This window comes from Salvelinus sp. IW2-2015, unplaced genomic scaffold (genome assembly GCF_002910315.2).
Source record: "Salvelinus sp. IW2-2015 unplaced genomic scaffold, ASM291031v2 Un_scaffold1950, whole genome shotgun sequence".
Taxonomy (NCBI): Eukaryota; Metazoa; Chordata; class Actinopteri; order Salmoniformes; family Salmonidae; genus Salvelinus; species Salvelinus sp. IW2-2015.
In genome coordinates this window covers 138,288-151,718 of record NW_019943305.1, presented here as the reverse complement: position 1 = coordinate 151,718, position 13,431 = coordinate 138,288, and the positions used below count along the sequence as shown (strand labels likewise).

General features: G+C 43.8%; 2 protein-coding genes and 1 pseudogene across 2 annotated transcripts; 1 reads left to right on the top strand and 2 right to left on the bottom strand.

The window, feature by feature from the left end:
* Positions 1-380: 380 nt before the first annotated feature.
* Positions 381-3,428, bottom strand: nek12 (NIMA-related kinase 12). The gene is made up of 4 exons (XM_024139926.2): positions 2,294-3,428; positions 1,910-2,059; positions 1,572-1,769; positions 381-1,493 (listed from the first exon to the last, which is right to left on the bottom strand). The coding sequence occupies exons 1-4, from the start codon at positions 3,288-3,290 to the stop codon at positions 1,390-1,392; spliced, it is 1,449 nt and encodes a 482-aa protein (XP_023995694.1). The 5' UTR covers positions 3,291-3,428; the 3' UTR covers positions 381-1,389.
* Positions 3,429-3,698: 270 nt separating this feature from the next.
* On the top strand, positions 3,699-8,243 carry LOC112072517 (peptidyl-prolyl cis-trans isomerase NIMA-interacting 4-like; annotated as a pseudogene).
* A 3,937-nt stretch (positions 8,244-12,180) lies between these two features.
* Positions 12,181-12,941, bottom strand: LOC112072524 (NTF2-related export protein 2-like). The gene is made up of 3 exons (XM_024139929.2): positions 12,910-12,941; positions 12,612-12,756; positions 12,181-12,372 (listed from the first exon to the last, which is right to left on the bottom strand). Exons 1-3 carry the CDS (start codon positions 12,925-12,927, stop codon positions 12,188-12,190), a joined length of 348 nt encoding a protein of 115 aa, XP_023995697.1. The 5' UTR covers positions 12,928-12,941; the 3' UTR covers positions 12,181-12,187.
* Positions 12,942-13,431: the final 490 nt, after the last annotated feature.

Here is a 13,431-nt window from a genome sequence, read left to right as displayed (position 1 = left end):
GCAGCTCATCCTGACATGACCCTCCAGCATGACAATGCCACCAGCCATACTGCTCATTCTGTGCGGGATTTCCTGCAGGACAGGAATGTCAGTGTTTTGTCAGGGCCAGCGAAGAGCCCGGATCTCAATCCCATTGAGCACTTCTGGGACCTGTTGGAACGGAGGGTGAAGGCTAAGTCCATTCCTCTGTCCGGGAATTGCAGGTGCCTTGGAGGAAGAATGGTGTACATCTCACTGCAAGAACTGGCAAATCTGTGCAGTCCATGAGGAGGAGATGCACTGCAGTACTTAATGCAGCTGGGTGGCCACACCAGATACTGACTGTTACTTTTGATTTTGACCCCCCCCCCCCTTTGTTCATGGACACATGAGCGCTGTCTTAGGCGTCTCACAGTACGGACATTGCAATTTATTGCCCTGGCCACATCTGCAGTCCTCATGCCTCCTTGCAGCATGCCTAAGGCATGTTCACGCAGATGAGCAGGGACCCTGGGCATCTTTCTTTTGGTGTTTTTCAGAGTCAGTAGAAAGGCCTCTTTAGTGTGACCTTATTTGCCTACCGTCTATAAGCTGTTAGTGTCTTAACGACCGTTCCACAGGTGCATGTTCATTCATTGTTTATGGTTCATTGAACAAGCATGGGAAACAATGTTAAAACCCTTTACAATGAAGATCTGTGAAGTTATTTGTATTTTTACAAATGATCTTTGAAAGACAGGGTCCTGAAAAAGGGACGTTTATTTTTTTGCTGAGTTTAGCATATTGCCAAACATTTCARTAAAAATAAATGGGATTTCTTCTTCAGTAGTACATGAAGTAAAACATTTTGAGACAACATAGAAATGTATTTACATGGAAGTAATTAAATAGATAAATAAGGAAAGTTTCTACTTGACATCATAAGTGAATCAATTTTCTTTATTTTTCAAGCACTTTCTACAGTTCCACTGCTTCCAGGCGGGAACCAACAAAAAACCCTTTAGATTTCTGCTTACTTCACTTCAAGGTATTTTGAAGGAGGGTGTTCTCACTGTCTTACCCACAGATGTTCACACTTCAAGGTGGTATCTCCTCTGATCTTTTAACTTGCTACCGGTGTCATGAAACCTCAAATCAGTTTGGGCTGTGAACTGCCACAGTAACTCAGGGTATTTCCCCCTCCACAGTTTCAATTAAAAGCCTGWTAGCACCCTCTTCTGTTTACAATGTTAGGAACCATGATGGATGACAAATCATTCCCCAACATAAACTTGCGGCATTGTAGGCCTACAGGTAATGTCATGGTGCATCAGAAGTCCAGGTTTGGAGGTTGGTTCCACCATTTAAATGTTTTAAGAGAGTTTACCCTCTTGGTTGAGAGTGAATATGAGATTGCAGTTTTCCAGGTGGTCAGGTCCCCAGCGTGTGTTTAAAGTGTGACTGCTGGTCTTCAGGGCTGAGACCGTTCTCAAAGTGTTCGCTGATCTGCTCGTAGAGAGAGGGGCCGATGCCCTCTGCAATGACACACATAGACACTCAACAACACAGGCAGGCACACACAAACACATACACACTCACACACACACACTTACCCATGATATAGCTGTCTCTCAAAGTCTTCAGCGTGACAGCCACACCCCCTGCGTCCCTCAGCTGAAACTCCTCCCCATCACCCTCTGCAGGGAGCTCCAGAGCAGCGCCGGCATAGTGGACCACCATCATCACATCCTCGTCTTCCTCCTCCTCAAAGTCATCAGGGTACTCACTAGGGGCCTCCACTTCAGGGGTCACTGTACGTGAATGGTTGATTAAAGTACTGAAATGTAACCTTTATAATGGATTATAGTGGATTATCTATGAGGATCTAGCACACAACTTTTGAGTGAGCAACSCATTGTTTATTAGGCCTAATTGTCTCTATCAGATTTACCATTAGCTTCCATAGAGACATCCTCCGTGACAGCATTAACAGGTGTAGAGGTTGCCTCGTCCTCTCTGTGTTCCTCTATGGAAGACAAGCTGTTGTCGTCATCAAAGTCCTCAGAGTAGTCAGACTGGCCTACGCTGACCACATCACCCTCTACCTCCTCATTATCACTGGGACAGGGCTCTGTACTGTCCCCCTCCTCCTCTTCCCCTGTATAGGAAGGTTGTGAGTGGGAAGGTGGATCTGGAGAGAGAGAGAGAGAGAGAGAGAGAGAGAGAGAGAGAGAGAGAGAGAGATAGTGTCACACAAGCACCAAAGACAGCATACAAACACAATAGAGCCTAAACAATGCAAGAGCTAAGCATGTAATTAGAGTACCAGAGTTACTGTGACTGCTGCTGTCCTCCTTCCATTCTGCAGTCACGGCCATGCTCTTATCTGCAGGTGAACTCACAGAGCCAGATGTTCTCACAGACTCACAGACCCAACTAGAGAGGGGTATGGATCTGGAGTCTACATTATCATACACTGCTAACTCTATCTCCCTGTGCTTGACAAACTCTCTGAGATGTTCCCGTACATAGATCATGTCCAATATGGCTCCAGCACTAGGTCTGTCCTCAGGCACCGGACAGAGCAGTATCTGGACCAGAGGGGTGATGCTGTCTGAGTAGGTCTGGGGAACAGGGCTGTACTCTCCTCTGATGATCTTACAGAGCAGACTGAGCAGGTTGGAGGCAGCAAACGGCGGTCTGAGAGCACAGATCTCATACAGCAAGCATCCCAGTGCCCAGACATCAGACTTAGAACTGTATGGGACGTCCTGGCACAGCTCTGGACTCAGGTAGCTGGGGGTACCAACACAGGTACGAGCCATATCCACTGTGTTGGTCATTATCTTGGATATCCCAAAGTCCCCCACCTTTACCACGCCTCTCTTAGTTAGAAGCACATTGGAGGTTTTGATGTCCCGGTGGAGGATTCTAGCTGAGTGAATGTAGCTGACTGCCATGGTAACCTGTACAAACCACTCCATTATCATCCACTCTGGGAAATAGTCCCCTGTCTTTCTCTCCTTGACTTTGTCATCCAGTGTCCCTCCATCACAGTAGTCCATGACTATATAGATGTATCCATCATTTGAGTCAAAGAGAGCCTCGCTGCAGGTCACTATGTGAGGGTGTTTCAGCTTCCTGATGATTTCAGCTTCTTGTAGGATGGCCTCTTTGGTCTTTGTTTTGCGAGAGTCGTCTGCTTGTATTCTTTTCACTGCATGCAGTCTCTTAGACTCCGCGTGTTTCATCAGGAATACTTCTGCTGCGCCACCTCTTCCCAGACACATAATCTTCTTGTACAATTCCATTATCGTTAGTAAAATGTTCATTAGTTATCAGCCATCTCAATTAATGAGATTTTAAAAAGGTTACATTCCATGTCTTGGTGTGAATTACAAGTACTTGTATCAGAGAAACTCTAGCACAACAAAAACAAATGTCACCTTGAACCTTGTGTTTAGTCGGATTCCCATAGTAACCGTCTGGCTCAGCCCACCCGGTAAATAACAGGGTTTTTTATTGGTCRAAATGCTGTTGCGTTCAGAAACTTTTCCAGTGAAGCTTAACATTGTAATTTACCCCAAGGAAACCCAGTGAGCACACATCATAAATAGCTTTTTAAAATCAATATGCATTGGAAAACGATTTAATATAAAACGGTGCGTATAGGAAATGAGTATTGTTCAAAACATCTAAACTGGATGATGCATGCGCAATTTCTCGTTTACTTCCGCGCAGTTTAGCGCACATTTGTGATAAAGCAGAAACATCACGACTAAGCCTGTCTTGTAGTAGATGGCTAGCTAGAAGTTATCTTTCCAGTTGTCCCATTCATTTTCTCCAAAGGGTATTTTCAAGAATGCCACCCAATGGGAAAGGTGCCAAGGATGGGGGGAAGGTGCCAAGGGAGGCAAAGGTTACTTTATTCATCACTAAATCGACTAGGCATGCTGGATTGAAAAACATGATAACTTTACAACACAGCCTGTGTGTAGTTAGCTAGCAGCTAGGTAGCTATCTCCATGTAAGTCATGTTATTATGTTGAACGTTATCATTCAGGTGGAGCTGCTGCAGGGGGTGGAGACAAAGAAAAAAGGAAGAGAAGAKGATAAAAGGAGGCACTTCTGTTAAGGTAGGTAGCGAGATAGCTAGTCTATGTAACGCCACACATTCTAGCTAACGTTACACAATACTGTAATGTCTTTGGCTACAGTGTGTACTCATGTGAGCATAGACGGCTAGCTAAATTGACTAGCTATGTTGTTTTAATGTATTCCCCAGGTCAGACATATCCTGTGTGAGAAACATGGTAAATGCATGGAGACGATGTAGAAACTGAAGTCCGGGGTTCCCTTCAGTGAAGTGGCCTCCCAGTACAGTGAAGACAAAGCCAGACAAGGGGTACGAGAACCTTTCCCATGCTAACAGCAACTAACAGACATTCACCCTTACGATCTCTCAAATGTGTAATGGYTTATCATGGAGTTGAATAAGGTGCTGTCTGCTAGTATCCAAAAAATCCACTGGATGGCATCCTCTGTCTTGCTGTCTATCACTTATTCATTTTTCAATAATATTGTTCAAATTAGAGAATTTGAGGGTGTATTCATTAGTCGCAGACTGTTGCAAAACGTTTTGCAATGTAAACTTTACTCTCGGAACTAGAGGTCGACAGATCATGATTTTTCAACGCCGATACCGATTAATCTTACGATTTTATTTATTCATTTGTAATAATGACAATTACAACAATACTGAATGAACACTTATTTTAACTTAATGCAAAAACAAAGTGTTGGAGAAGAAAGTAAAAGTGCAATATGTGCCGTGTAAAAACAAAAGCTAACGTTTAAGTTCCTTGCTCAGAACATGAGAACATATGAAAGCTGGTGGTTCCTTTTAACATGAGTCTTCAATATTCCCAGGTAAGAAGTTTTAGGTTGTAGTTATTATAGGACTATTTCTCTCTATGCCATTTGTATTTCATATACCTTTGACTATTGGATGTTCTAATAGGCACTATAGTATTGCCAGTGTAACAGTATAGCTTCCGTCCCTCGCCCCGAACCAGGGACACATCGACAACAGCCACCCTCGAAGCATCGTTACCCATCGCTCCACCAAAGCCGCGGGGAAGGGGAACAACTACTTCAAGGTCTCAGAGCGAGTGATGTCACCGATTGAAACGATATTAGCGCGCACCCCGCTAACTAGCTAGCCATTTCACATCGGTTACACCAGCCTAGTCTCGGGAGTTGATAGGCTTGAAGTCATTAACAGCTCAATGCTTGAAGGACAGCAAAGAGTTGCTGGCAAATGCAGGAAAGTGATGTTTGAATGAATGCTTACGAGCCTGCTGCAGCCTACCACCGCTCAGTCAGACTGCTCTATCAAATATCAAATCATAGACTTAATTACAATATAATAACACACAGAAATACGAACCTTTGGTCATTAATATGGTCACATCCTGAAACTATCATTTCGAAAACAAAACGTTTATTCTTTCAGTRAAATATGGAACCGTTCCGTATTTTATCKAACGGGTGGCATCACTAAGTCTAAATATTGCTGTTACATTGCACAACCTTCAATGTTATGTCATAATTATGTACAATTCTGGCAAATTAATTCCGGTCTTTGTTAGGAAGGAATGGTCTTCACATAGTTCGCAACGAGGCAGGCGGCCCAAACTACTGCATATACCCTGACTCTGCTTGCATGGAACACAAGAGAAATGACACAATTTCCCTAGTTAAAAGAAATTCATGTTAGCAGGCAATATTAACTAAATATGCAGGTTTAAAAATATATACTTGTGTATTGATTTTAAAGAAAGGCGTTGGTGTTTATGGTTAGGTACACATTGGTGCAACGGCGGTGCTTTTTTCGCGAATGCGCTTGTTAAATCAACACCCGTTTGGCGAAGTAGGCTGTGAGTCAATGAGAAATTAACAGGCACCGCATCAATTATATGCAATGCAGGACAAGCTAGATAACTACACATGGCTGATGATATTACTAGTTTATCTAGTGATTATGTTAAGAGTGATTTTTAAATATTTTTTTTAAGATAAGTTAAATGCTAGCTAGCTTGGCTTCTTGCTGCACTCGCGTAACAGGTAGTCAGCCTGTCACTCAGTCTCCTCGTGGAGTGCAATGTAATCGGCCACAATCGGTGTCCAAAAATGACGATAACCGATTGTTATGAAACTTTGAAATCGGCCCTAATTAATCGTCCATTCCGATTAATCGGTCGACCTCTACTAGGAACCAAACAGACGCAAAGGCAACAAAGCGGGAGRGACGTACCTGAATCTGTCTAATAGAAACTGTAATTTCTGTTTTCCATTAGGAGTGAATAGTTTCCGTTGCAAAGCATTTTGCAACAGTGTCTGACTTATGAATACACCCCTGTTTTAGCCTTTGTGACTGTGGCAATATTGACTGTACTGTTATCCTGGTTGTGTCAGGGTGATCTGGGCTGAATGACAAGAGGTTCTATGACTGGACCCTTCCAGGACGCTGCCTTCGCCCTACCCAACAGCACCATGGACAAACCCATTTACACAGACCCTCCCGTCAAGACCAAGTCTGGCTACCACATCATCATGGTGGAAGGGAAGATCCACTACTCTTCACGGTGTCACGAACCGGCTCGTAGACCGTAACAAAGAGGGAGATAACATGGAGATCAAGGAATCACAAATATATTTATTTACTAAAGTAAACTATATACAATTAAAAATGGTGTGTAATCAGTAGTATAAGTGAGTGGATGTGTGAATAGATGGTGATAATAAGGGGTGTTGAGGTGCCAAAACAAACAAGCCACAACCAAAAATAACAGGTGTCTGCGTGGATAGTCACCTTAATGAATGGGGGAAAGTTTTATTTATCACCCGGGCCACACCCGAGCCCAGGTGTGTCCCATTTCGCTGACGACCCTTCCGGCTCCGCCCACCAACATCCTATTAAGGAAAACGAGAGCAAAGAGAAAGAACGGCAGACAGAGTGGGAGGGTCGTCACCACTGACACTGAGACACTGCGTTCTCTCGGAGGAGATGGCACAATCCATCAATTGTTGTTTAATTTCTCTGCCTGCCTTCATTTCTTGCATCATTTTTTTCATGTCCTAGTAATGACACAACAAAAGCTAACAATGAAATGCTCTGTAAAGAGAGACACACAGACTAATAAGACTTGGGACTCCCGAGTGGTGCAGCGGTCTAAGGCACTGCATCTCAGTGCTAGAGGCGTCACTACAGACCCTGGTTCAATTCCAGGCTGTATCACAACCAGCCGTGATAGGGAGTCCCATAGGGTGGTGCTCAATTGGCCCAGTGTCGTTTGGGTTTGGCCGGGGTATGATGTCATTGTAAATAAGAATTTGTTCTTAACTGAATTACCTAGTTAAATAAAGGTAAAAAATAAACAAAAAATGTACTCCTGTCCTGTCTGTACATAAAAGGACACAGGGCCTCCCGAGTGGCGCAGTGGTCTAAGGCACTCTCACAGTCGACCGCGACCGCGAGACCCATGGGGCGGCGCACAATTGGCCCAGCGTCGTCCCGAGTTAGGGGAGGGTTTGGCCTGCAGGAATGTCCTGCCAGACAAAGACAAAGGACACAGGCTAATAAGACGTATGTACTCCTGTCGGTACATAAAGGGTGGTGAAATGTGTACACTGCTGGTCAATTAAACATTGTAAATGTCCAGGGGTGAAATTAGATTTAATTTCTTACCGGTATGGGRCACCCAAGTGAGAGCACAGATTTTTTTGAGTACTACAAAAAATACAGGATAGCCTATTCTGCGGTCACTGACAAACAGWTCAATAAAAACACTGTTGTCTGATCCATATAATCGGCCTACGAGATGGGGAGACAAATACAATTATTGTTGTCCAAAAACAAAGTGTCACTCTGTCACTAACACAATGATAAAGATAGTGAATATGCACATTCACTGGGGATATGGCCGGTGTTCTCCGCTGGTGCCAGATAAGATAAGCTACTGTTCGCTCAAGTAAGATAAGATTATTGAAAAGACAGATTGSAGTGTTTTCATTGTCATAGCTTTACAGCAATAGCCATTTGCTTTCCAAACAGTTTTTCTGTGATTGTATTTTTCAATATTGCGATATGCCTGGCTGGGTCTCTGCTTTTCACTGACAGTCGYAACTCAACAATCATCTACACTGAACAAAAATCTAAGCGCAACATGTAATGTGTTGGTCCCATGTTTCATGAGCTGAATTAAAAGATCCCAGAAAATGTCCATACGCACAAAAAGCTTATTTCTCTCAAATGTGGGTACAAATTGGTTTACATGTTATCCACATGTTATCCGTTGTCAAGATAATCCATCCACCTGACAGGTGTAGCATATCAAGAAGCTGATTAAATAGCATRGTCATTACACAGGTGCACCTTGCACWGGGGACATTAAAAAGCCACTCTAAAAYGTGAAGTTTTGTCACACAMCATAATGYCACAGATGTCTCAAGTTTTGATGGAGTGTGCAATTAGCATGTTGACTGCAGGAATGTTCACCAGAGCTGTTGCCAGAGAATGTAATGTTCATTTCTCTACCATAAGCCACCTCCAACGTTGTTTTAGAGAATTTTGCAGTACGTTCAACYGGCCTCATAACCGCAGACCACGTGTAACCACGCCAGCCCAGGACCTCCACATCCGGCTTCTTCACCTGCGGGCTCGTCAGTGAGGGAGCTGAGGAGTATTTCTGTCTGTAATAAAGCGCTTTTGTGGGGAAAAATCCATTCTGATTGGCTGGGCCTGGCTCCCCAGTGGGTGGGCCTGGCTCCCTAGTTGGTTGGCCTATACCCTCCCAGGCCTGCCCATGGYTGCACCCCTGCCCAGTCATATGAAATCCATAGATTAGGACCTAATGTATTGATTTAAATGTACTGATTTCCTTATATGAACTGTTATTCAGTAAAAATCGTCTGTCCTCGGGTTTCAACACTCACTACAGAGTTCCAAACTGCCTCTGGAAGCAACATCAGCACAATAACTGTTCGTCGGGAGCTTCAAGAAATGGTTTTCCATGGCCGAGCAGCTGCACACAAGCCTAAGATCACCATGCACAATGCCAAGTGTTGGCTGGAGTGGCGTAAAGCTCGCCGCCTTTGGACTCTGGAGCAGTGTAAACTAATTATCTGGAGTGATGAATCACGATTCAGTCCGACTTTGATTGGGAGGCCATTCCCTTTTTAATGGAGCCCTGGGAAAGATACGCTGGTCCAACTGTTCCAGCAAGCCCAGCGGAAAGGTCTTTGAGAAGGTAACCTACATGCATACACCTGTCATAGTGCTACATACACCTGTCATAGTGCTACATACACCTGTCATAGTGCTACATACACCTTTAATAATGGTACATACACCTTTAATAATGGTACATACACCTTTAATAATGGTACATACACCTTTAATAATGGTACACACACCTGTCATAATGTTACATACACCTTTAATAATGGTACATACAGGCCTCCTGAGTGGCGCAGCGGTCTAAGGCACTGCTGTGTCACAGCCGGCCTTGACCGGGAGACCCATGAGGCGGTGCACAATTGGCCCCAGCGTCGTCCGGGTTAGGGGAGGGTTTGGCCGGCCGGGATTTCCTTGTCCCATCGTTCTCTAGCGACTCCTTGTGGCRGGCCGGGYGCCTGAAAGCTGACTTCGGTCGCCAGCTGGACYGTGTTTCCTCCTCCACATTGATGTGGCTGACTTATGGGTTAAGCGAGCAGTGTGTCAAGAATCAGTGCGGCTTGGCYGTGTCTGGTTTCGGAGGACGCATGGCTCTTGACCTTCGCCTCTCCCAAGTCCATAGGGGAGTTGCAACGATGAGACAAGACTGTAACTACCAATTGGATACCACGAAATTGGGGAGAAAAAGGGTAAAAGTACAAAAATGTATATAATAATAATGGTACATATACCTGTTATATTGCTCCTGTAAGTCACTCTGGATAAGAGCTTCTGCTAAATGACTAACATGTAAAGGTCATAATGCTACCTACACCTGTCATAAGGCTACCTACACCTGTCATAATGCTTAAATCTACATATCTGTCATATTGCTTAATGCTAGATACCTGTCACAATGCTAGATACCTGTCATAAAGCTACATACCTGTCATAAAGCTACATACCTGTCATAAGGCTACCTACACCTGTCATAATGCTTAAATCTACATATCTGTCATATTGCTTAATGCTAGATACCTGTCACAATGCTAGATACCTGTCATAAAGCTACATACCTGTCATAAAGCTACATACCTGTCATAAGGCTACCTACACCTGTCATAATGCTACCTACACCTGTCATAATGCTTAATTCTACATATCTGTCATATTGCTTAATGCTAGATACCTGTCACAATGCTAGATACCTGTCATAAAGCTACATACCTGTCATAAAGCTACATACCTGTCATAAGGCTACCTACACCTGTCATAATGCTTAAATCTACATATCTGTCATATTGCTTAATGCTAGATACCTGTCACAATGCTACATATCTGTCATAATGCTGCATACCTGTCATATGCCGCGTTCACGTGCTAATCGGAACTAGGAAACTCTGAAATGTTTGACTTGCTATCTGGTTGAACGCAGCACGTGTAGGTACCCAGGCTAGTGGGTGTGGAAGCCGTTAGGTACCCAGGCTAGTGGGTGTGGAAGCCGTTAGGTACCCAGGCTAGTGGGTGTGGAAGCCGTTAGGTACCCAGGCTAGTGGGTGGGTGTGGGTGGAAAGAATATCCCTATTAATCAGTTTAAGCGCGTCCAGTTCTGCGCTGCATCGTTGTCATTAGGAAAAGACGCTGATGAGTCTTAACTGTAGATGGGGAAATTATTATTTGGGAAATCAAACTTGAAGCTGATCCAGCCTTATAGAAATATGTTTTAGAAAAGCCTTTAACTTTCACTAACAAACAAATGGAACATTGAGGAAATGGAACCATTCCAACAGTCAGCGTCTACCTGCCATTCCAACCTAAGCTGTTTTACCCGTTTTGGAACAGATGTATTTTTGAATATCTGTGTATTCTCTCTGTGTGTTCTGTAAATACGTTGTTGCTCGTCAGATTTGGTCAATGATATAGTTCTGCTGCCCTCTAGTGGTAAGATGGCAGTAGTGACATTACGGTGCCTTCCAGAGCTCTCACTTCCCAGTGTCAGGTTATATTTATGAAGAACGTTCCATCCATTTAGAGTCAAGTCATATTTTGATAGACAAAATAAGCATTGAGATTTGAACAATTCAGTTTATTTGACTTTTCAATACATTCTTTCCCTATTGAACATGATATTAGGTTTGTTTTGCTTAGCATATGTTGCACAAAGTGTCACTCAGGGAACGTAAATATTATTCGGCATGTTTCCCCAGGTTAAATGCATTCGTTTGAGCTCCAAACCGTATTAACTCCAGAGGACATGCAGTTCATTAGGCTGCCATAACTTTACTCCCACTCTCACAATAGGAACAGAGGTTTACATCCCACTGTAATACAGCACATTTAAATTGACTAGAACAATAACAACATGGGAAATAGCATTTTATGTTTCGTCACCTGAATACTGAAAGTAATGTTATGAGGCTAGTAAGATATTTTGACAGTGTCTTCGTAAACAGTTATTTCATTCCAGGGGTCACATGCTTTGGTGGTGAATAAAACATTTTTGTATTTCTGACTACTTTGTTGTATTTATTACAAAAGACTTTAGGTACACAGTACCTTCATTAACATACACAGTGTAACTTCAAAGAAAGGGCATATTTACCAACTATTACAAGACTGGTAGATACTGGCATAAAACAAGACCAAACATCTTAAAGCAGGGTTGTACTCATTAGGTACCAAACAGACAAACTTGTCCAACGTGTGATTATTGGGCTCCTGAGTGGCGCAGCGGTCTAAGGCACTGCATCTCAGTGCTAGAGGAGTCACTACAGACACCCTGATTCGAATCCAGGCTGTATCACAACCGGCTGTGATTGGGAGTCCCATAGGGCGGCGCACAATTGGCCCAGCGTCGTCCGGGTTTGGCCGGTGTAGGCTGTCCTTGTAAATAAGAATTTGTTCTTAACTGACTTGCCTGTTGGTTAAATAAAAAATAAACCGCTTGTTTCGTAGCCCATTGCCATTGCGTGTCCTAATGAATACGACCCTGAAAGCAGATAAAAGTAGGCCTCAGCTACTCCAGTCCTGGAAGCGGAAACAGTCACTGGCGATCTTCCAGACAGGCTGGTCACTGGTGGGAGAAGCCTGGGCTGTGAGGAGAAAGTTCTGATTAAAGTAACGCTGCTTTTGTCCGTCAAACTTCACCTGTCCTGCGGTCACCACCAACAGCGTGGTCTGGCCCTGGGTTGCCTGTTCTGTATGGGAACATAAAGGAGGGGTAAGTGGTGTTGGCCTCATTTCACCATCCTGATCATGCAAGATCACATTCTGTTTCTCTATTGTGTGATTATACTTAATATGGTCTATACATTTCTACCTTAAAACATGGTCCCATGTTTAATTGAATGTATAACATCTCATGTGCATACGATTCCATCATTGTTTACATTGTAACTGAAGAAATCCCAACAAAAATTGAGGGAATGAATCTCACCCTGCACTGGCTGACAGTCAAGAGTCTGGACACTGAACTCGCTGGAGGGAAATGACTGAAAGAATTCCCCAAGAGCAGACTGCCCTGACACTGCATTCCCATTCCAGACCAGGGTTGCTTTGTCCAGGTAGAGCCGTATCAAGTTCTGGGTGAAGATCAACAGTAAGGAGTTAGCTATCTAGCTACAGTTGAGATATTTCAAGACGCTCACAAAGTGTTTTCCAAAGTAGGGTTCCCGAGGGAGGTGTTAGTACCAGCGTGTTCAATGCATTCACACAGAGCCCAGGTGAGTACCTACCCTCCTTTTCTTGTCCATGCAGTCATAATATACAGTGGGGAGAACAAGTATTTGGTACACTGCCGATTTTGCAGGTTTTCCTACTTACAAAGCATGTAGAGGTCTGTAATTTTCAGGAAATCACATTGTATGATTTTTAAGTAATTAATTTGCATTTTATTGCATGACATAAGTATTTGATACATCAGAAAAGCAGAACTTAATTTTTGGTACAGAAACCTTTGTTTGCAATTACAGAGATCATACGTTTCCTGTAGTTCTTGACCAGGTTTGCACACACTGCAGCAGGGATTTTGGCCCACTCCTCCATACAGACCTTCTCCAGATCCTTCAGGTTTCGGGGCTGTCTCTGGGCAATACGGACTTTCAGCTCCCTCCAAGATTTTCTATTGGGTTCAGGTCTGGAGACTGGCTAGGCCACTCCAGGACCTTGAGATGCTTCTTACGGAGCCACTCCTTAGTTGCCCTGGCTGTGTGTTTCGGGTCGTTGTCATGCTGGAAGACCCAGCCACGACCCATCTT

What these genes read in the sequence shown, in the direction of transcription:
- nek12 (XM_024139926.2), bottom strand. Translation starts at nt 3,290, where the DNA reads ATGAACATTTTACTAACGATAATGGAATTGTACAAGAAGATTATGTGT. An exon ending in GGAGGACAGCAGCAGTCACA is followed by an intron (nt 2,060 to 2,293) that starts GTAACTCTGGTA and finishes ATGAGGAGGTAG; the next exon opens with AGGGTGATGTGGTCAGCGTA. An exon ending in GAGAGACAGCTATATCATGG is followed by an intron (nt 1,494 to 1,571) that starts GTAAGTGTGTGT and finishes GTGTCATTGCAG; the next exon opens with AGGGCATCGGCCCCTCTCTC.
- LOC112072524 (XM_024139929.2), bottom strand. An exon ending in TGACTGTCAGCCAGTGCAGG is followed by an intron (nt 12,373 to 12,611) that starts GTGAGATTCATT and finishes GTTCCCATACAG; the next exon opens with AACAGGCAACCCAGGGCCAG.